This window comes from Podarcis liolepis (genome assembly GCF_965112155.1).
Source record: "Podarcis liolepis genome assembly, chromosome: 5".
Classification (NCBI taxonomy): domain Eukaryota; kingdom Metazoa; phylum Chordata; class Lepidosauria; order Squamata; family Lacertidae; genus Podarcis; species Podarcis liolepis.
In genome coordinates, this window is record NC_139556.1 from 98787936 (window position 1) to 98808102 (window position 20167).

Consider the following 20167-nt stretch of genomic DNA (forward strand, 5'->3'; position numbering starts at 1 on the left):
GAGACTCTCCCAGTCCTACCTGAGATACTGTGGATTGGGACCTTCTTCATGCAGAGCAGATGCTCCAGCTCTCCTCTGAAGAAGTGCTAGTGTAGGATTCAAAACAAGGCAGATGGTTTTGAATTCATTTGAAATATAAGTCTATTTGTAAGCTGCTCCATTGTTTGAAATGTAGGCTCTTTGTCCTGGAAGCAGACTGCCATCATTTGGCTTGCTTCTCTTGCCTGAGTAATCTGAGTAATCTGAACAGTCTTTTTTGCAAATACCCATTTAGGCTTAGTCAGTAGGGTATGAGACTCTTAATCTCAGGGTCATGGGTTCAAGGGGCAAAAGATTCCTGCATTGCAGGGGGTTGGACTAGATGACCCTTGGGGTACCTTCCAATTCAACAGTTCTATGTTGCTAAGATTTTGACTTGTGACCTGTCTGATTTGTGTGGGGCAGACTGGGGATTTGAAGTTGTGGGTGATTGGTGGGGCAAGGACTTAGGACTCAAAGCCTTTCAGTTCCCACAGATTGGGCTTGGTAGTTTTGCTCTTCGTTGCATTTGGTTTAGAAGTACTCTGGGATTCAGATCTGGTTTCCTCCTCTTCATCGCTCATTGAAACGCTTCAATTCTGCTTTTTCAGCACGCGGTTACTGCAGTCTCCAATATGCTCTACAGTTCTGTCGTCCCACCATGTGCGCATGCAGTCTTCAGTTTGGGATTGGGCACAGAATCTGGAGCATCAGCTTTCCTAAGCAAATCAAGTTTCTAGTCCATATGAAAAGTCAGCTGTGGCAACCAGTTGTGATTTCAGTGTCTTCCACAGTTCTCTCTCCCCCCACCGCGCCCCACCCCACCCTATTGAAGTAGAAAGATTCTCTCTTGCCAATTTTTTGTTCTCCAGCTAAGTTTTAAACCTTGCAGCAACATTATGTTAATTATTATTCTAAATAAGCTTATTGTTTATTTAAAAACAACAACAACAACAACTGCTGGTTGAGGGAGTCCTGTGCAGGACCAGAAAGCAAAACAAACAGAATGCAGAGCAAAGAGCCTGAATATAACAATTTTTGTGTGTGTGTGTGTTAATTGTGGTGAAGGTAAAATGAATTCTATTCCAAGAAAAGCTCAATTTCCTGCACCACTTCCTATATCCCTTATACAAGTCTGCAAAAAGTTGTTCATTTTGAATAATTGATCCTCCCCCCCCCCCAGTTTTCTGCATGTTCTAACAGGCTCAGACTGTCCTTTTTTATGTATATAAAAAAGACTGCAGTTCCATTGAATTTGGTGGGAATATACTTTGGGCAAGTGTCTATGGGACCGCAGCCTTAATCAAGGAGAAACTAATAGTAATAGGATACTGTAGAAATTAATCCGGGATCTGTGCAGCCTGATAGTATATGCCAGCCTTAACAAAGGCCAGGGATGCCGTGCAGTTACACCCTGCGTTCCCTTGCAAGCATTCTCAAATATTTAGATCTGAACCCCGTGGGGGGGGGGGGGAAAACAGGACACAGGGTTCTTTCAGAACTGTCCTGATCTTCCTTATGACTCAGGATCCGCTCATTATCCTGGGATCCTCTGTTTGCAGCGAAAGCCAGCTCTGAGCAGAGGGCAGAGTCCGTGCCCAAGTTTCCTCCCCCTAGCAAGGAAGAAATTGGGCAGCTCGCTTTGCCAGGTCCATGTGATTGGCGGGGTGTGTGGGGGGGGCACACCCTCCACAGATTTGCTCAGGGCAGCTGGGGACAGTTTAAAGCTGTGTCCACAGCCCACGAGCTCCGCAAGGCTCAAATCCATTTTCTCTGCTCATCCTTTCTCGATCGCTTTTAGCTTCCCCCAGAAGCATCCGGAGGTCAATCAGGGTCATCCCTCTTGCAAAATCTGCCTGCAGAAACCTTTTCCTCCCTTGAGTTGCAAGTAGCACTATCTCCAGTTTCCGTTGTGGGACAGAATATACAGCTTGGGGGCTGCCTTAGCCAGGGCCTGTGACACCAGTGGTGCCCTTGATTCAGGATTAATTAGAGCAAAGGCAATTTCCATGTACATGGCCTCAGCAAGGATGCTCCGCTTCTTCAAGCAATAAATAATACTTTAAATAAAAGATCTGGGAAACAATGGGAGGTGTTGATACCTAGGGAGGGATAGCTGAGCTCTGGTATTTGTTCTGTTCAAAACCGGAGCAGGGAAATCCCTTTCCATCTGAAGGGCCCCATTCCCACTTGTGGGGGCCGCATGCCAGTCAGGGGCGTGGCTAGAGGCAAAAGTGGGCGGAGCCACAGGAGTGACTCCATGAACAGCATAGGCTACATTCTGGCCATGGAGAAGTTGAGAGTTTTCTGCTTGTCTCTCCTTTTTATCCTCATCCTAGGATCATAGCAGGGACGCAGGTGGTGCTGTGGGTTAAACCACAGAGCCTAGGACTTGCCGACCAGAAGGTCGGCGTTTGAATCCCCGCGACAGGGTGAGCTCTCATTGCTCAGTCCCTGCTCCTGCCAACCTAGCAGTTTGAAAGCACGTCAGAGTGCAAGTAGATAAATAGGTACCGCTCCAGCAGGAAGGTAAAGGGCGTTCTGGTTCGCCAGAAGCGGCTTAGTCATACTGGCCACATGACCTGGAAGCTGTACGCCGGCTCCCTTGGCCAATAAAGCAAGATGAGCGCCGCAACCCCAGAGTCGGCCACGACTGGACCTAACGGTCAGGGGTCCCTTTACCTTTACCTTTATGATCATCGCAGCGATAGGCCTGATCTGTGGGATGTGGCACTTCAGAGTACGTTAAGGAAAAGTGTTCTTGCCTAGCTTGTTCCCTGCCTTGCTAGATTTCTACTTGCAGGCGTTTTCTTTCCCTCTCTTTTTTGGAAAACGGGACCCTTTGCAAAAAAAACGCAACCTATTTCCCACCTGTGGGCTGAAGTGGTCGAATCCTTGTAAATCAAGAAAATCTTAAAAACAACAAAAGAAAACAAAAAGAAAACTACCTCACTTGATTCCTTCACATTGTTTGCATCAGGAGGCATGAAGAAAGAGATTTGTTCTGCTGATAAACTAATTACCGTTTGGAGACTTAAGGTGGACTTTTATTTTGTGCTAGTGATTTTGTGGGACACGGCAGAGACTTATATGTGGTCTAGGATGGGGAAATGGTCCCAGGCGTTTCGGTGCTTGCAGTGGAAATTCCAGTTGGTCCCCCCCACCCTCCCCGCTAATAACTGGGAAGTTCTCTTGCAAAAGCTCCCTTGAAATGAGTGGGTCTTGCTCAGCAGAACTTCCCTGTCAGGTGAGACACATGGAGGGGTCTCTCTAAATAGTCCGCTTTGCTGCTGTTACAGGAGACCCAAATCTCTTTCCCTCCCTTCTTGCAGCTTCGTCATGTTGCCTTATGACAGGGCTGCCTCAGTTCTCAGATAACTCTGTGATCTTATGAAAGTCCCCTTTCTTCTTCTTCCTTTTTAAAAAAACTAACAAACCAAAGAGAAATCGAAAGCGTGAAAATCCCAGGGTGGAGACACTTTGGAATTCCCCCCGCAGCTCTGGAAGAAGTGGCTTGATTTCTTTACCCGGCACTGACTGGCTTCCTTTCGCTCTGCTGCTGAGGTTTTCGGGAAATCTCGGGCTGTCAGGGCAGGGTGGCTGAGTTACACCCCCCTCCACAAACACAACACCCAGCCTGCGGTTGCAAGGGGAAAGGCACCACTTCCTGGTCTGCGTGTTTGCCCAATGCCAGCTGAGCCAGCAACGAGGTTCACGACCTGCTTCCCCTTTGCAGGATTTCTGCACAGAATTGCTTCGGAAACCTGTCAAAGGTGATGTGTGGTGCCAGAACAGGTTGGCTCTCCTGGTCAGCCCCATGACCCTATCTTCTCCCAGTGTTAAAAACTCAGATATATATGTTAATCACTTTGTTGTTGTTTAGTCGTTTAGTCGTGTCCGACTCTTCGTGACCCCCTGGACCAGAGCACGCCAGGCACTCCTGTCTTCCACTGCCTCCCTCAGTTTGGTCAAACTCATGTTCATAGCTTCGAGAACACTGTCCAACCATCTCGTCCTCTGTCATCCCCTTCTCCTTGTGCCCTCCATCTTTCCCAACATCAGGGTCTTTCCCAGGGAGTCTTCTCTTCTCATGAGGTGGCCAAAGTCTTGGAGCCTCAGCTTCAGGATCTGTCCTTCCAGTGAGCACTCAGGGCTGATTTCCTTAAGAATGGATACGTTTGATCTTCATTGCAGTCCATGGGACGCTCAAGAGTCTCCTCCAGCACCATAATTCAAAAGCAATCTTCGTTTTTTTAATCACTTAATGGCACCTTAAACCTAGGTTACAGTTGCCACAACAGAATGTCTAGGTGCCATCTTTTTTACAAATATATTATTACAGTCGTACCTTGGTTCTTGAACTTAAATCCATTCCAGGAGTCCATTCGATTCCCGAAACCGTTCAAAAACCAAGGCGCGGCCTCCGATTGGCTGCAGGAGCTTCCTGCACTCAATTAGAAGCCACGTCAGGCGTTCAGCTTCCGAAAAACATTCAAAAACCGGAACGCTTACTTCCTGGTTTTCTGTGTTCAGGAGCCAAAATGTCCAAGTACCAAGGTGTTCGAGATCCAAGGTACAACTGTATTATTATACTGAACTATGGCAATTTGATCAACAAATTGTCGCTGGATAGCAGATAAGAACTCGTGAGTGACTCCTATGGGGAAACCACCGCGATAACAGGGTTTAATCCAGGAGCAAAACACGTTTCCGTTCATTTGGGTTTTCCTCTGTTTCTTTTTATTATGGGGTTTCCAAAATTGACAAATTAATTTGCAGAGTTGTAAAATCAGCGTTTAAAACCAAAACCAAAACCAACCAACCCTCCTGATTCTGCTTATTAAACATAACTTGTGGCTTCACCTCGAGTCTCTTGACCAATTCCCCCCCCCCCCCCCGCCAAAAAAATTTTTTTTTACAGGGTTTCCACAAGGTTTCCTCACAGTAGTTCTTTTGTGGTGTCAGGCACATTCCCCAAGGCTGAAAAGCAGCAACATTTCGTCAATCTGGAAAACCGGATTGTCGCAGCGCCCAGCTAGAGAAGCCCATTGCAGCTGTGGATGGAGATTGTGATGGTGTCATTGTCGTGGGTGCCTGTTGCAGGTCTCTTATAGCACATTCACCCCCCCACACACACACTTGCTGCCCGCCCCGCGGTTCCCTCGGTTGCCAGATATATATGTACTCAATTTAAAAATCAATTGGCTTGTTTTCGAATCAATACCTTGTTTTTGCTTTACAGCTCTGAGGCCTTAAGGGAACTCGGTGGAGTTTATAAATCTAAATAAGTCAGGCCTCGATGCTTTAGAGCTTAAACGGTTCCGTGGAGAAGGGCGGGAGTGTTCCAGAAAGAGCCGTGTGAAACCCCAGAGGCCGGGAGGCTCTGATATGGCGTGAAACGGACAGCAGTTTGACGCTGCTAGGGCTTGTTAGCTGGGATCCGCAAATATCTGGACTGGGTTCTTGAGCCAAAGGACAGTTCTGGCCTGGTTCTGGCAGCAGCCTGGGTGCGGGTGGGCCAAGAGGGTTGTGCCAGGATCAGTGGACCTCCAGGTGGGCAGCATCCAGCTTGCCTTGGAGAACTTGGGCCAGTCGCTTACTCTCAGACAAGCCTACCTTAAAGGGTTGTTGTTGGGGTGATAGGGTACGTTTACCTGTGTTCGGTCCTTGGAGCCAGGAAGGAGAATGGTGGTGCAAACCAGGGTTAGAAACTCAGATAGATAAGCTAATCGCCAAATTGCACCTTAAACCGAGGTTATGTTCATCACATCAATGTTCACCATTGTTTTTTGCATTATTTATTTATTTGTTTCATTTCTATATTGCTTTATATTTTAAAGAAAACCTGTCAAAGCAGTTTGCAACATAGTAAAACTTCAAACAAAACAATCCAGAATAAAACCAATTCAGGCTTCAAGGAAAACATATCAGATTCTTCTTAAAGTGACACTTGGCTTTCCCCATATTTATTTATTTACCTACTTCATTTATAGAGCTGCCCCATAGCAGAAGGAAGCCAGTGTGGTTTAGTGGTGAGAGTGTTGGACCCGGACCTGGGAGATCAGGGTTCAAATCCCCACTCAGTCAGGAATCTCACGGTGTGGAGTCAGTCGCAGCCTCTTAACCTACTTTTCAGGGTTGTTGTAGGGGTTTAACTGAGAAGGGGGGAGAACCATGTACTCCTTGGAGAAAAAGGTGGGAGATTAATGCAATAAATAAGGTCTCTGGCTCACCTGCTTAAGAAAGCTGGAAGGATATGGAGATGTCAGCTGCCAATCTGGCATCCAGAGATCTCCACAGTTGGTCGCAGTTGGACCCGTGCCAGTCGCAAAATGCGCCTGGTGCCTGGCTAACTTCTAACCCTGGTGCAAACATTGGGGTGCTGCCCCACTCTGGAGGGGATAGGTTAGCTGCCACTGTTGCAGGGAGAAGTGGACGGAGGTCTCAAGTCTTCCTTCATTCCGGCTGCCAAGCTTTTGCCCTCTGGCACATTGCCACCTTCCCATTTGGCTCGTTGCCTCTGGGCAGGGAACGTTGCCTCCTGGGTGCTTAGACAGATCCCTTGATTCACAGAGCTGTAAGGCACTGCAAGGTGATAAAATTCTCCAGGGCTTGGTTTTCTACACATCCTTCTGTGTCTCATGCATGCACAACACAGACATCCCCACATGGAATTCAGCAGCCAGATTGCTGACTGAGGCAAGGCAATCTGAGCGCCCGAGGCCAATTCTGGTGCAACTGTGTTGGCTGCCTATTCTTAGAATCATAGAATCATAGAATCATAGAGTTGGAAGAGACCACAAGGGCCATCGAGTCCAACCCCCTGCCAAGCAGGAAACACCATCAGAGCACTCCTGACATATGGTTGTCAAGCCTCTGCTTAAAGACCTCCAAAGGAGGAGACTCCACCACACTCCTTGGCAGCAAATTCCACTGTCGAACAGCTCTTACTGTCAGGAAGTTCTTCCTAATGTTTAGGTGGAATCTTCTTTCTTGTAGTTTGGATCCATTGCTCCGTGTCCGCTTCTCTGGAGCAGCAGAAAACAACCTTTCTCCCTCCTCTATGTGACATCCTCTATGTGACGTGTCTACACGTGCTGGCTATTTGTTTGAATTCCTCTTTGGTGGTTTCCCCCCTTTTCCATTTTTTGTACACATCCTTTTTTAATCTTAACTCAGTTAAAAGTTCTTTAGATAGCCACCCTGGCTTCTTTAGGCACCTTCCATGTTTCCGTCTCATTGGTATTGCCTGACGTTGTGCTTTTACTATCTCCCTCTTAACAAACTCCCAGCCATCATGAACTCCCTTTCCTTTTAGTATTACTGTCCATGGGATCTCACCCAGCACTTCCCTAAGTTTTATGAAGTCGGCTTTCTTAAAGTCAAGAAATTGAGTCCTAGTATGCTTGGCTGCTCCTTTCCACTGTATAGTAAACTTCAGAAGAGCATGATCACTCGCGCCTAATGATCCTTCCACTTCTACCCCACTAACCAGGTCATCAACATTGGTTAGGACCAGATCTAAAATGGCTTCTTCTTCTTCTTCTTCTTCTTCTTCTTCTTCTTCTTCTTCTTCTTCTTCTTCTTCCTGCCCTTCACCCTAAGATCCCAGTTTGAAAGCACGTCAAAGTACAAGTAGATAAATAGGTACCACTCCGGCGGGAAGGTAAACGGCGTTTCCGTGCGCTGCTCTGGTTCGCCAGAAGCGAATTAGTCATGCTGGCCACATGACCCGGAAGCTGTACGCCGGCTCCCTCGGCCAGTAAAGCGAGATGAGCGCCGCAACCCCAGAGTCGGCCACGACTGGACCTAATGGTCAGGGGTCCCTTTACCTTTACCTTATTTTCACACTTGCAAGTTGTTTTACATTGTTTTTCATACTGTAACCCACCCTGAGACCTTAGGGTGGAGGGTGGCTAATAAATGAATGAATGAATGAATGAATAAAGATACTAAAAAATAAATAATATTTAGCCCAGCCCTCGGTTTCCTGTTGCTGAACCCATTCCCAGTCTGCAAGATAACCTGACACCCCCCAGATTACTAAATTTATGCAGTTCATAAAGCTGCATTGGGTCACTTTAGTGCCCTTTTAAATCTCTCCCCCCTTTCCCATGTCTCCCCCGCCGCCTTCCCATTGCCCGTTTTAGATTGTCAGCTCCTAGGGAGCAGGGACCTGTTTCTGCGTGTGGATCTCTGTGGGGCGACACCCACGCTTGGTGTGTTGACAATGAGGAGAATGCGGAAGAGGAATGCGAGGTTTGAACCTGCGGCTTCCCTTCCCGGATTCTGTGAAGATGACTCACGTTACTGTGTTGCAACAACTCGTGCATAAATTGGTCTAGTTGGCTAATTGGGAGTCTGCAGGTTACAAAGGAGCCATGTATTTAGCAAGTCACCGGGTCACCCAAGGTGATCGGGAGTTTTAAGTACAACTGTTTTACTTTTAAAAGACAACTGAAGGCGCCCCTGTTTAGGGATGTATTTAATGTCTGACGCTGTATTGTTTTTAATATTCGATTGGGAGCCGCCCAGAGTGGCTGGGGAAACCCAGCCAGATGGGTGGGGTATAAATATTAAATTGTTATTATTATTATTATTATTAGACTTAATATTTTATGTAATTCTGTCATACTCCATTTTACCAAAGTTGTTCATTATTCCTCTATGACCCACATAGAAAGCAAGCCGGCTGGCAGGGGAGAGGAAGATCATTCCTTTGTCAGTCCCCTGGATAGAACTTCAAAACCGCGTTTCGCTTAGGGACTAGAAACCTGCATTTTTATCATGGCGACTCTGAGCCCCTAAGCAGGCCAGTAACTTGTGGACTTATTTATGAGGCTCTGATGAAGTATTTGCTTGTCAGGAGCCCGTAGGGGCCTGGGATGGCTGCCCAAAACCAGAAAGGGGCTTGTGCCTCTTCTTCACTGAGAGGGTAAAAACTTGCTTGGAGGGTAAGGGAACACGGGAAGCCTTTAAGGCAGCTTTTCTTTTCGGCTGCCCTAGCACTCAGGTCCTTTCCTGGGGTCTCTTGTTCCAGAGCAGGAGTGGCCTAAAGAAACTCTGGGGGAAGGCCAGGAAAGTTGGGGCCACGTCCACCCTCCATATTTCCCCCTCTGTTTCTCTCTCCATGCTGACAGGCTTTGTGGTGGGCCAGGCCGGGCTGTTCCAGTCGCTGGCCATGTTCGTCGTGGCCTATTTCATCATCGGGCTGACGGTTCTGTCGGTGTGTGCCATCTCCACCAACGGGGCCCTGGATGCGGGTGGCGCCTACTGTATCCTTCGCACGCAGACCCAGCGAGAGTCCGGTTGGCCTAGAGCATCTCCTAGCACCTCTACAGCCATTGCACCAGGGGCTGCCACAAGCAGGCGGGGCTGCCCAGTGCTACAACAACATCAGGAATCAAAGCCTGTGGACTGTGGATTCTGGCTTCACAGCGGGTTGGTCTAGATGACCCTCGGGGGGCCCTTCCCACTCAGTGATTCTAGGATTCATTGACGGCTGGTCCATTTGAGCAAAGGGGGCACTGCCCCACCAACCTCAGTCCGCCCTTAGCCAGCCCCCTCCTGTCTGTCTTCCCACTTCCAACCCTTCCCGGGGTTGGTGACGTCACTGCCATCACTGGCCTTTTGCCCCACCAATTTCTACTTTACACACCCCTTTGCAGCTATCTATGTCAGTGTTTCTCGAACTTGGATCTCCAGTTCTTGTTGGACTGTGACTCCCTGACCACTAGCTATGGATGATGGGAGTTGTAGTCCAACAACAGCTGCAGACCCGGTATTTGGGAAGCACTGGTCTGTGTGACGGATGCAGCAAACCTTAGTTTGGCCTTCTTCAGCCTGATGCCCTCCTGGACTACAACTCCCAGCATGCTGGTTAGGAGCTGATGGGAGTTGTAGTCCAAAATGCTTGGAGGGCACCAGGGTGGCAAAGGCTGCCAATCTCCTGCCAAATGGCGTGTAGATGCTAGTGCCAGTACAGACCCTCCTCTTAGCTGCCTCTCAGGGTCGCTGGGTCCCCTTGACTTCTATGTTGCTCCTTGACGCTCCGGGCGCAGACATGATCAGCCGGGCACTGGGGCCCGAATTCGGCGGCAGCATTGGCATCATGTTCTTCTTGGCCAACGTTTGTGCCAGTGCGCTCTACATCCTGGGGCTGGTGGAGGCGGTCGTGGATGACTTTGGAGCCCCGGCAGGTGAGTGCCATATGAATCTCCCCGGGAGATGCTGACCCCTGTCTGCACTGCAGGGTTTTCCTCTCTCTGCGTGCCAGGCAGCAAAGGTACCCGCCCTGACCTCCTCCTTGCCTGTCCCCGCAGAGGGCGGCGTTGGCAGCGCCACCCAGGTCCTTCCTCGCGGCTACTGGTTCGACCTCCTCTACGGCACGGTCCTTCTCTTCCTCTGCCTGCTGGTCTGCCTCGTGGGCGCTGGCATCTACGCCAAGGCCACTTTCCTCATCTTCCTGATCGTCATGCTGGTCCTGGGCACCGTCTGCCTCAGTTTCTTCGTGGTGGCCCCCCGCAAGGTGAAACTTCCCCCGGGCATCGATGGCAACGGCACAGAGCAGGGCAATGCCTCTTTCACGGGGTTCAAGCACAGCACCCTCCAGGCCAACTTGTTTGGTGAGTTTCACCTCTGCACTTGAAAAGTATTATTTTGTGGGGGGCGGGGGGCACAGAAGCTGTGACTCCGGAGGAGCGGGGAGAGAAACAGGAAGAGAGGGCCTTCTCTGTGGTGGCCCCTAAGCTGTGGAACTCCCTCCCCACAGAGATGTGCCTGACACCTTCATGGCACAGCTTGCAGAGGATGCTGAAGATGCACCTCTTTCCTCTGTATTTTGACCCTTGAAGGGGTCTGTTTTTAGGCTCTAGTATGTTGTTGTCATGGGGACACGGGTGGCGCTGTGGGTTAAACCACTGAGCCTAGGGCTTGCCGATCAGAAGGTCGGCGGTTCGAATCCCCACGACGGGGTGAGTTCCCGTTGCTTGTTCCCTGCTCCTGCCAACCTAGCAGTTCGAAAGCACGAAGTGTGCAAGTAGATAAATAGGTACCACTCTGGAGGGAAGGTAAACGGTGTTTCCGTGCGCTGCTCTGGTTCGCCAGAAGCGGCGTAGTCATGCTGGCGACATGACCCGGAAGCTGTACGCCGGCTACAAAGCGAGATGAGCTCTGCAACCCCGGAGTCGTCCGTGACTGGACCTAACAGTCAGGAGTCCCTTTACCTTTACCTTTATGTTGTTGTCATAGAGCTGTAAGGGCCCCCCAAGGGTCATCTAGTCCGACCCCCTGCAATGCAGGAACCTCAATCATACATGACAGGTGGCCATCCAAACCTCCAAGGAAGGAGAGTCCACCACTTCCCGAGGGAGTCCGTCCCACCATCGCTTTTTTGTGATTTTCCCAAGGGAAAAAGCAGCGCACAAACTGTTTCAATAAATGCATTCTTCACTGCCTCCCACAGCCGACTACAGTGTGGATTACACAACGGGTCGCCTGATGAGTTTCAGCACCGTCTTTGCCGTCATGTTCAACGGCTGCACAGGAATCATGGCAGGTTCCAACATGTCAGGTGGGTGAAGACTTTTCACAGCCGTTTGCGGCGGGGCCATAGCCCAGTGGGCAGAGTGCATGCTTTGAGAACAAAGGGGTCCAGGTTTGACTCCATGGCATCATCTCCAGTTAAGGCTAGGGGAGACCCTGCCTGAAATCCAGGAGAGACACTGACAGTCTGTGAAGGCAGCACTGAGCTAGGTGGACCCTTTGCCTAAAAAAGGGCAGAGTTGCAAAAGGCTCAGAAGATGGCAGCCAAAATCCAAGGGATGGAGCGGCCCCCCTCTGAGGAAAGGTTGCAGCAAATTGGGGCTCATTGCTTTAGAGCAGGGGTAGTCAACCTTTAGGGATGCAGGTGGCACTGCGGGTTAAACCACAGAGCCTAGGGCTTGCGGATCATAAGGTCAGCAGTTGGAATCCCCGCAACGGGGTGAGCTCCCGTTGCTCGGTCCCTGCTTCTGCCAACCTAGCAGTTCGAAAGGACGTCAAAGTGCAAGTAGATAAATAGGTACTGCTCCGGCGGGAAGGTAAACGGTGTTTCTGTGCTCTGCTCTGGTTCGCCAGAAGCGGCTTAGTCATGCTGGCCACATGACCTGGAAGCTGGATGCTGGCTCCCTCGGCCTGTAAAGCGAGATGAGCGCCGCAACCCCAGAGTCGGCAACGACTGGACCTAATGGTCAGGGGTCCCTTTACCTAGTCAACCTTTTTATACCTACTGCCCACTAATCCATCTTTCTTGGTGGTTAAATTTCCTTACTGCCCACCAGTCCTCGATGAAAGGAGGATTCAGCTTGTGCCGTAGAACCCCCTCCCGCCCACCTAGAATCCTGAAATGCCCACTACTGGCTGGTAGGGACCAGGTTGAAAACCCCTGGGTTAGAGAAAAGCAAGTCAAAGGTGACATGATAGCAGGTCATAAAACCATGCATGTCACAGAGAAGGTGGAGAGAGGAACATTTTTCTCCTTTTCTCCTAAAACTAGAACTTGTGAACGTTGGAAGAGTCACGAATTCGTTCTTCATGCAGACCTTAGTTAAACTATTATTATTATTATTATTATTATTATTATTATTACTACTACTACTACTACTACAGTGGTACCTCTGAATGCGAACGGGATCCGTTCCAGAGCCCCGTTCACATCCTGAAGCAAACGCGACCCGCGTCTGTGCGGGTCACGATTTGCTGCTTCTGCACATTCGCGTGACATTTTGAGCATCTGCACATGCGCAAGTGGCGTAACACGTTCCGTTACTTCTGGGTCGCTGCAGAGCGCAACCCAAAAACGCTCAACCTGAAGCAACTTGGTATGACTGTATTTATTAAATTTAATTTGTATTCCGCTCTTCATCCGTAGATCTCAGAGTGGTTTAGAAAAATACAAGATGAAAACACAAAATACACCATAATTTCCAGAACAAAACAAACCAATAACCCCCCTCTCCCCGCCTGTGGAACTCCCTCCCACAGGAAGCAGCGATGGCCACTAACTTGAATGGCTTTAAGAGAGGATTGGACAAATTCGCGGAGGAGGAGAGAGCTATTGACGGCTACTAGCCAGGATGGCTGTGGTCTGCCTACGCAGCTGAGGCATCAGTGCTTCTGAATACCAGTTGCTGGAAAAAATGGCAGGAGGGTAGAGGGTTCTTGCATATGTCTCCTGCCTGTGGGTTTCCCATAATGGACATCTGGTTGGCCACTGTGAGAACAGAATGCTGGACCAGGTGGGCTACTGGCCAGATCCAGCAGCCTCTCCTCGTGTTTTTATGTTCGTGGTCTGACTAGGTATAAGGAAAATGAACACTTTGTGAGCGGGATGCTCTGGCCTGGGAGATATGGAGGTCCCCCGTCCCCCCCGTCCGGGATGTCCCTGATCCTGTCCTCCTTCCTTTCCTCAGGGGATCTGAAGCGGCCGAGCTACTCCATCCCACGAGGCACGATCACAGCTGTGATCTTCACCTACATCGTGTACAACCTGTTGGCTTTTCTGCTGAGCTGCACCTGCGACAGGTAGGCGTTGCTACTGGCCGCCAGGGGAGCTCCTACCCCATAGCTCTTTACTTTCCCCCCCTTTAAAACAACAGCTATAATGAGCAGACCAAGACTCCTGAAACCTGCCCTGTACTGGGGTTCAGTGCAGGTGGCATCATCTCCTCATTTTATCCTTGCAGCTCTATCCCTTGTTAAAGCGATTTTGGAATTATTCCCATTTCAAAGGCAGAGAAACTGAGCTGACTTATCCCGGGTTTGTCTAAGGGGTTCCTGAGCTGAGCAGACCTCATAGTTTCAGGTTAGCCTAGAGACTTAATTTCTTCTCCTCCCCTACTGGGCATTTAAGGTCTAAAGCTTGGGAGGTCTAAAGCTTGGGACCAGCTTATTCACAAAGGGGCATCATATGATTTATTATTTATTATTTATTATTTTTATTATTATTATGAGATAGTCGTTCTTTTGTACATGTTTGAAAGTTCCTTCGCAGGTGGGAAGGAATTATTATCACCGTATTTTTCGCTCTATAAGACGCACCAGACCACAAGACGCACCTAGTTTTTGGAGGAGGAAAACAAGAAAAAAAATATTCTGAATCTCAGAAGCCAGAACAGCAAGAGGGATTGCTGTGCAGCGAAAGCAGCAATCCCTCTTGCTGTTCTGGCTTCTGTGATAGCTGTGCAGCCTGCATTTGCTCCATAAGACCCACACACATTTCCCCTTACTTTTTAGGAGGGGAAAAGTGAGTCTTAAAAAGCAAAAAATACGGTAATTAGATTGATATACCCCCCCAATCATAAGATCTCAGGGTGTTTCACAGAATAGAATGCCTCCCTGCAGCTAGAAAGGAAGAGTGTGAGGGACGAGGATCGCAGCTTTGTTTTCTCCCTTGATGTACTGCTGTGTGGCTCTCTCTATATGGGGAATGACCTGCAGCTCAGTGGTGGAGCATCTGCATTGCTTGCAGAAGGCTGTGGGTCCAATCCCCAACGGTATCTCTACGTAGGGCTGGGGAAGAGTCATACCTGAAACCTTGGAGCCCAGCTGCCATATAAGGGAGAGAGAGAGAGAGAGAGAGAGAGAGCGCGCACACATGGAACTAGGTGGTCTCACGGTCTGGCTCAATGCAAGCTTTCTCCATAAGCACACAAGACGTAACCGGCTGTACTTTTAAATAAATGAGGTATACAGTGGTACCTCGGGTTACATACGCTTCAGGTTGCATACGCTTCAGGTTACACACTCCGCTAACCTAGAAATAGTGCTTCAGGTTAAGAACTTTGCTTTAGGATAAGAACAGAAATCGTGCTCCGGCGGTGCGGCGACAGCAGGAGGCCCCATTAGCTAAAGTGGTGCTTCAGGTTAAGAACAGTTTCAGGTTAAGAACGGACCTCCAGAACGAATTAAGTACTTAACCCGAGGTACCACTGTACTTTATTGTATCAAATTGTAGATTTCAACGGAAGTCTCATAAAGTTCAATGAAAAAAGCAGAAGACCCAGTGGCTCAGTTCATTCTCTACTCAGTTCATGCATAAGGTCCACACATGTATAAGTGTCTATTCCACCTGTCTGTTCAAAGAGTCCAATAATCCACATGCAGGGTTCTTACAGTTCCACAGAATCCTTTCACAGAGTCTCAGACAAGGATTTCTGGAATATTAGCCTTGTTTCGCCATCCTAGGCTTCATCAGTAGCACAGGCGCATAGTGGTTGCAACCACTGCTATGCTATAAGATCCACTATCCTGTAATATTACATATGAGCCTGTGCTACTGACGAAGCCTAGGATGGCGAAACAAGGCTAATATTCCGGAAATCCACTGGGTCTTCTGCTTTTTTCGTTGAACTTTATTGGACTTCCATTGAAATCTACAATTTGATACAATGAAGTATACCTCATTTATTTAAAAGTACAGTGGTGCCCCGCAAGACGAATGCCTCGCAAGACGGAAAACTCGCTAGACGAAAGAGTTTTCCGTTTTGGAGGTGCTTCGCAAATCGAATCTCCTATGGGCTTGCTTCGCAAGACGACAATGTCTTGCGACTTCCTGCTGGTTTTTTCCCTCCCCCCCCCTTTTCTAAGCCGCTAAGCCGCTTATCAGCTGATCCGATCAGCAGATAAGCCGCTAAAAGCCGATAATAGCGCTAATAGCGCTAATCCGTCAATGGGCTTGCTTCGCAAGACGAAAAAACCGCTAGACGAAGAGAATCACAGAACGGATTCTTTTCGTCTTGCGAGGCACAACTGTACAGCCGGTTACGTCTTGTGTGTTTATTGAGCATGTTTCACGTAATCATAGGTTTGTTGTTGTTTTGCTAAGGTTTCTTCATAAGGACATAAGAAGAACTTAGGAAAACTCGCAAGCGGGACCTGAGCAGAACAGAACTCTTTCCACCCGCGATTCCTAGCAACAGGCGTTCACTGCAGGGAGCTAGGCATGAGGTCTAGATGCCCTTGATAGTTATGCCCTCCATAAATTTGTCTTCCTGTGTTTGTTTGTGGCAGGAATTTCATTTCATTTCTTGTGCTCTGTGGTCTGGGTCTTGCTGACTGATCTTGGGTGATTGGCAATGGGCAGGCTATGTTTATTTATTTTTAAATTTGTATACCACCCTATACCTGTAGATCTCATAAAATCACAATATTAAGAAAAAGAAAACACATAATAAAAACAAAGGCAACCCAATAGTCTAACCCCCTTCCACAACACGTTTTAAAAGGGCATTGGATGCCAATCAGCCAAAGGCCTGGTTAAAGAGGAACGTTTTTGCCTGTCACCTAAAGGTGGATAATGAGGGCTCCAGGCTCCACAAATGGGGAGCTACTGCAGAAAAGGCCCTGTTCTCATGTTGCCACCCTCCTGCCCTCTTGTGGAGGAGATACACGAAGAAGGAGCTCGGAGGATGATTTCAGGATCCAAGTGGGTTCATACGGCTCAGTTGGTTGCAACAGGGAGAACTTCCTTTCTCTACCAGCTCTTTGACTTTCTGCTCACTTGACGCTGCCCGTTTTGCTTCGTGCATGAAGGCTTATTATCTGCCGTCTTCCTAATTCACACTTGTTTTTCCTCTGCGCCTCTTTGTGTGCCGGATTATACGTCCAGCCCCTCGGGAACGGATGTCCCAGGCTTCCTTGTCTTGTCACCTGGATTAGCCCCCCCTCCCTCCTTTGGAGATTTGTGCAGCCCAGTTGTACACAGAAACCTCAAGTAGGCTGGCAGGCGGCTGATTGTGGTAATCTGCCCCCCCCCCCGCCAAGGGCATGGGAAGGCACTCAAACACAATTTCCTCTATCTGCCGGCGATTGCACCCACCCGCTCTCTTGTGGCTAACAGAAGCATAACGTTAAGCGTGGCTAAGATTGCGCTGACCTGCCCCTGCCACCAATTCTGAGAGATTTCAAGGCGGGTGATGCAGGTCAGGTGCACACGGAAGACTCCAAATCAGAACTGACGTGGCAGAATGCCAGGCGCAGGAGGGAGCGAGAGCGAGGCCTTCCCACGCCACTAGATCAATTCTGCCTCTCTTTGCCCACTTCCCCTTCTCCCACCCTCCCCCAAGTGGCTAGCTAAGCACCCAGGAAATTTTCTGGATTTGGCAACCCATTGCAAGATAAGCGCACCTTGATCTCCGCCATGCATACTCTGGTGGCAGGTTTAAGGCGTGGTTTTGCTTGTTGCTACCATTCCTGCTACCGATAGGGCAGATAAAAGGAAGCACTTCTTCACACAGCATGTGGAACTCACTGCCACATGAGGCAGTGACAACCACCAGCTTGGATGGCTTTAAAGGAGGATTAGACAAATCCATGGAGGGGGATAAGGCTATTGCTGGCTACTAGCCACAGAGTTGGAGCCAGTACTATTTCTTTTTCTTTCTTATAATAATCTTTATTGATTTTCATTTACATACTCCACATACACATATTGTATTACATTTTACATTTATATTTGCTCCTAAGAGCCGACTTCCTCCCTTCCTTCTTCTGGCTTTTTATATCACATCTAAATTTGAGAGCAGAGCACTTGGGCAGAGAGGCTCAGTAGCTTGGCTACGGCTGCCTATTTAATCTGTGGCCGAGACGAGATTTGAACTCTGGACTCCTCTTTATTTACTTATTCCATAAAATGTGTGCACTGCTTGATTTCTTTAAAGCAGCCGAAAAGCGGTTTGCAAAAAACGAATGACAAAAATTTAAGACTTTCAAAAAGCTAAAATAACAATAGAAGGAAAACAGACTGGAACTTGCATCGACTTTCTAAACATTTGGGTAGGCTTGTCTGAACAAGGATGTTTTTAGCCGGTGCCAAAAAGCATGCAGTGAAGGTATGGGGCGTTTAGGTGCTGCCACACTAAAAGAGTGAGTCTACAAATGCAGAAGGGGTATCTTCCATCTACAAATGCGGAAATGGCACCGGTAGCAATGCCATTGCACTGATCAAAGCAGTTGAGTGAACGTATATGGGGCCAGGCAATTTTGCGGGTAAACTGTTCCAAAAGGCTTTGTATCCTAATAACTTGGCCCAGTAGCAAATGGGAAACCAGTGCAGATCTCTGAGCTACAGGTGCCATAATATGCTGACAAGTCCTCACTCCTGTCAGCAATTGTGCTGCAGCATCCAATATTAACTGATGCTTCCAGATCAAGCACAATGGAAGTCCCACTTTGAGTGTGTTGCAGTCACCAAGGCACAAGCCTCAGCTCACAGCTTGGCCAATGGGCCACCTCCCACCTGCCTTGCCATTATTTTTTCTGGCTCGCTTTCATGTGGGTCTGCAGTGCCCCCTAACACAATGACACCAGTGCTTTCCCCCCTGAAACCCCTGCAAAACCCCGGGGGAGCAAGGCTCTGAACCTGAGCTTTGGCTGGAGACGTGCCCAGGGAGGTGGGGCACTGGTGATCATGCCCCTTGGTGCATTTGCAAACGGTGTCGGATTTTCAGGTGGGGTGCATGTGTGCCTGTGTGCCTGCCTTGTTCTCGGAGAGAGAGAGAGCATGGCTTGTTAATTTTCTGCTCTGGAAAGTGCTGCCATAAATCGCGGCTGTGGCGGGGCAGCCGGCAGGAATTGGCTAGAATTATAGCTGTCATGTTCTAATACCTTAATGCATGGTCATTGCTCATAATGACAGGGGACAGGGCAGCTTGCGAGGCCCCCGCGCATGACATGCACCTGCCCCCCTCCCTCCCCGCCACTCATCCCTCCTCCGCTCTGAGAGGTTTAATAGGCCTCACCGTCCCCTGTTCCTTCCCCCCACCCCCAACCGGCTGACCCTGATATCAAATCAACATGAGCTTATTGGAAAGGCACGAAAATGAAATCTGGGGCCCCGTTTGTCTCCTGTTGCTTTCTTAGGCATGCCCTGCTCTGCCCCTGGGTGGAATTTATTTTGGGGAGGGGGTGGTAAGGGGGGTTGGCTGCTATGTGTGATTAGAAAGATGGGAGGGGTGGAGGCACACCCCAAGAAAGGCGACAGCTCTCAACCAGACCATCCCGGCTAAAGGACGATTGTCGTGGGGCAGCCCTGATAGAGAAGGAAAAGCCAGAGGTTATGGTTGATATGTAGCTGTGCCTTTAAGGGCAGGTTATTCGTTTCATAGAATTATAGAACTGTCAAGATAGAAGGGACCACAAGGATCATCTAATCTAACTCCCTCTATTGCAGGAATCTTTTGCCCAACGTGGGCCTTGGACCCGTGACCCTGAGATTAAAAATTTCAGGCTCTGCCAATTGAGCTGTTTATTTATTTGCCCATGCAAATACCCACTGGAGTGGCTTTAAAAAAGGTTGGAGAAATTCATGGAGAGGGATACTGATGGCTACTAGCAGTTCGAAAACACACCAGTGCAAGTAGATAAATAGGTACCACTGTGGTGGGAAGGCATATGGTGTTTCCGTGCACTGCTCTGGTTTCCGTCACGGTGTTCCGCTGCACCAGAAGTGGTTTAGTCCTGCTGGCCACATGACCCGGAAAGCTGTCTGTGGATAAACACCAGCTCCCTCGGCCTGAAAACGAGATGAGCGCTGCACACCATAGACGCCTTTGACTGGACTTAACTGTCCAGGGGTCCCTTACCTTTTACCTTTCTAGCTACGATGGGGACGCTCTGCCTCTATAGTTGAAGGCAGCAATGCTTCTGAATGCTGGTTGCTGGAAGCCACACGAGGGGAGAGTTGCTCTTGTGGTCGGATCCTGCTTGCTGGTTTCCCACAGGCATCTGCTTGGCCACTGTGAGAACAGAGTGCTGGACTTGATGGGCAATTGACCTGATCTATCAGGCTCTTCCTATGTTCTTATGACTGGTAGCATCTCTCCAGGGTCTCAGTGTTAGAATTCCTGCTCCATGGTTGCAGTCATGGGATTGTTGTCTATCACATGACGGTGTATGTTTTGACTCCACAGAGTGGGAAGTGACGGAGACAGGATGTTTGTGTTACTGTGTTCCATGAAGTGGGACTATTGTCCTTTGTTCTTTTTCTCTTTGCTGTCTGATGCTAAAAAGAGAGGGGGAGACATGTTGCAGTGCTCCGTGTGTGTTTAGATGTAAATAAAGTAGATTAGCCAAAATGCTGAGTTGCTGAGGTCTGTCACGCGAGATAATA

The 20167-nt window shown here is 48.9% G+C and overlaps 1 protein-coding gene across 2 annotated transcripts in view; it reads left to right on the forward strand.

Annotated features, from left to right (window-relative positions):
• LOC310707164 (solute carrier family 12 member 9-like) overlaps positions 1-20167 on the forward strand; it is a 98363-nt gene that overhangs the window by 9256 nt on the left and 68940 nt on the right. For both annotated transcript variants that reach the window (XM_083504012.1, XM_083504011.1), the window contains exons 2-6: positions 9159-9293; positions 10080-10217; positions 10341-10643; positions 11483-11590; positions 13470-13581. In XM_083504012.1, the coding sequence (XP_083360138.1) occupies positions 9159-9293; positions 10080-10217; positions 10341-10643; positions 11483-11590; positions 13470-13581 (796 nt within the window). The remainder of the gene's footprint in view (positions 1-9158; positions 9294-10079; positions 10218-10340; positions 10644-11482; positions 11591-13469; positions 13582-20167) is intronic.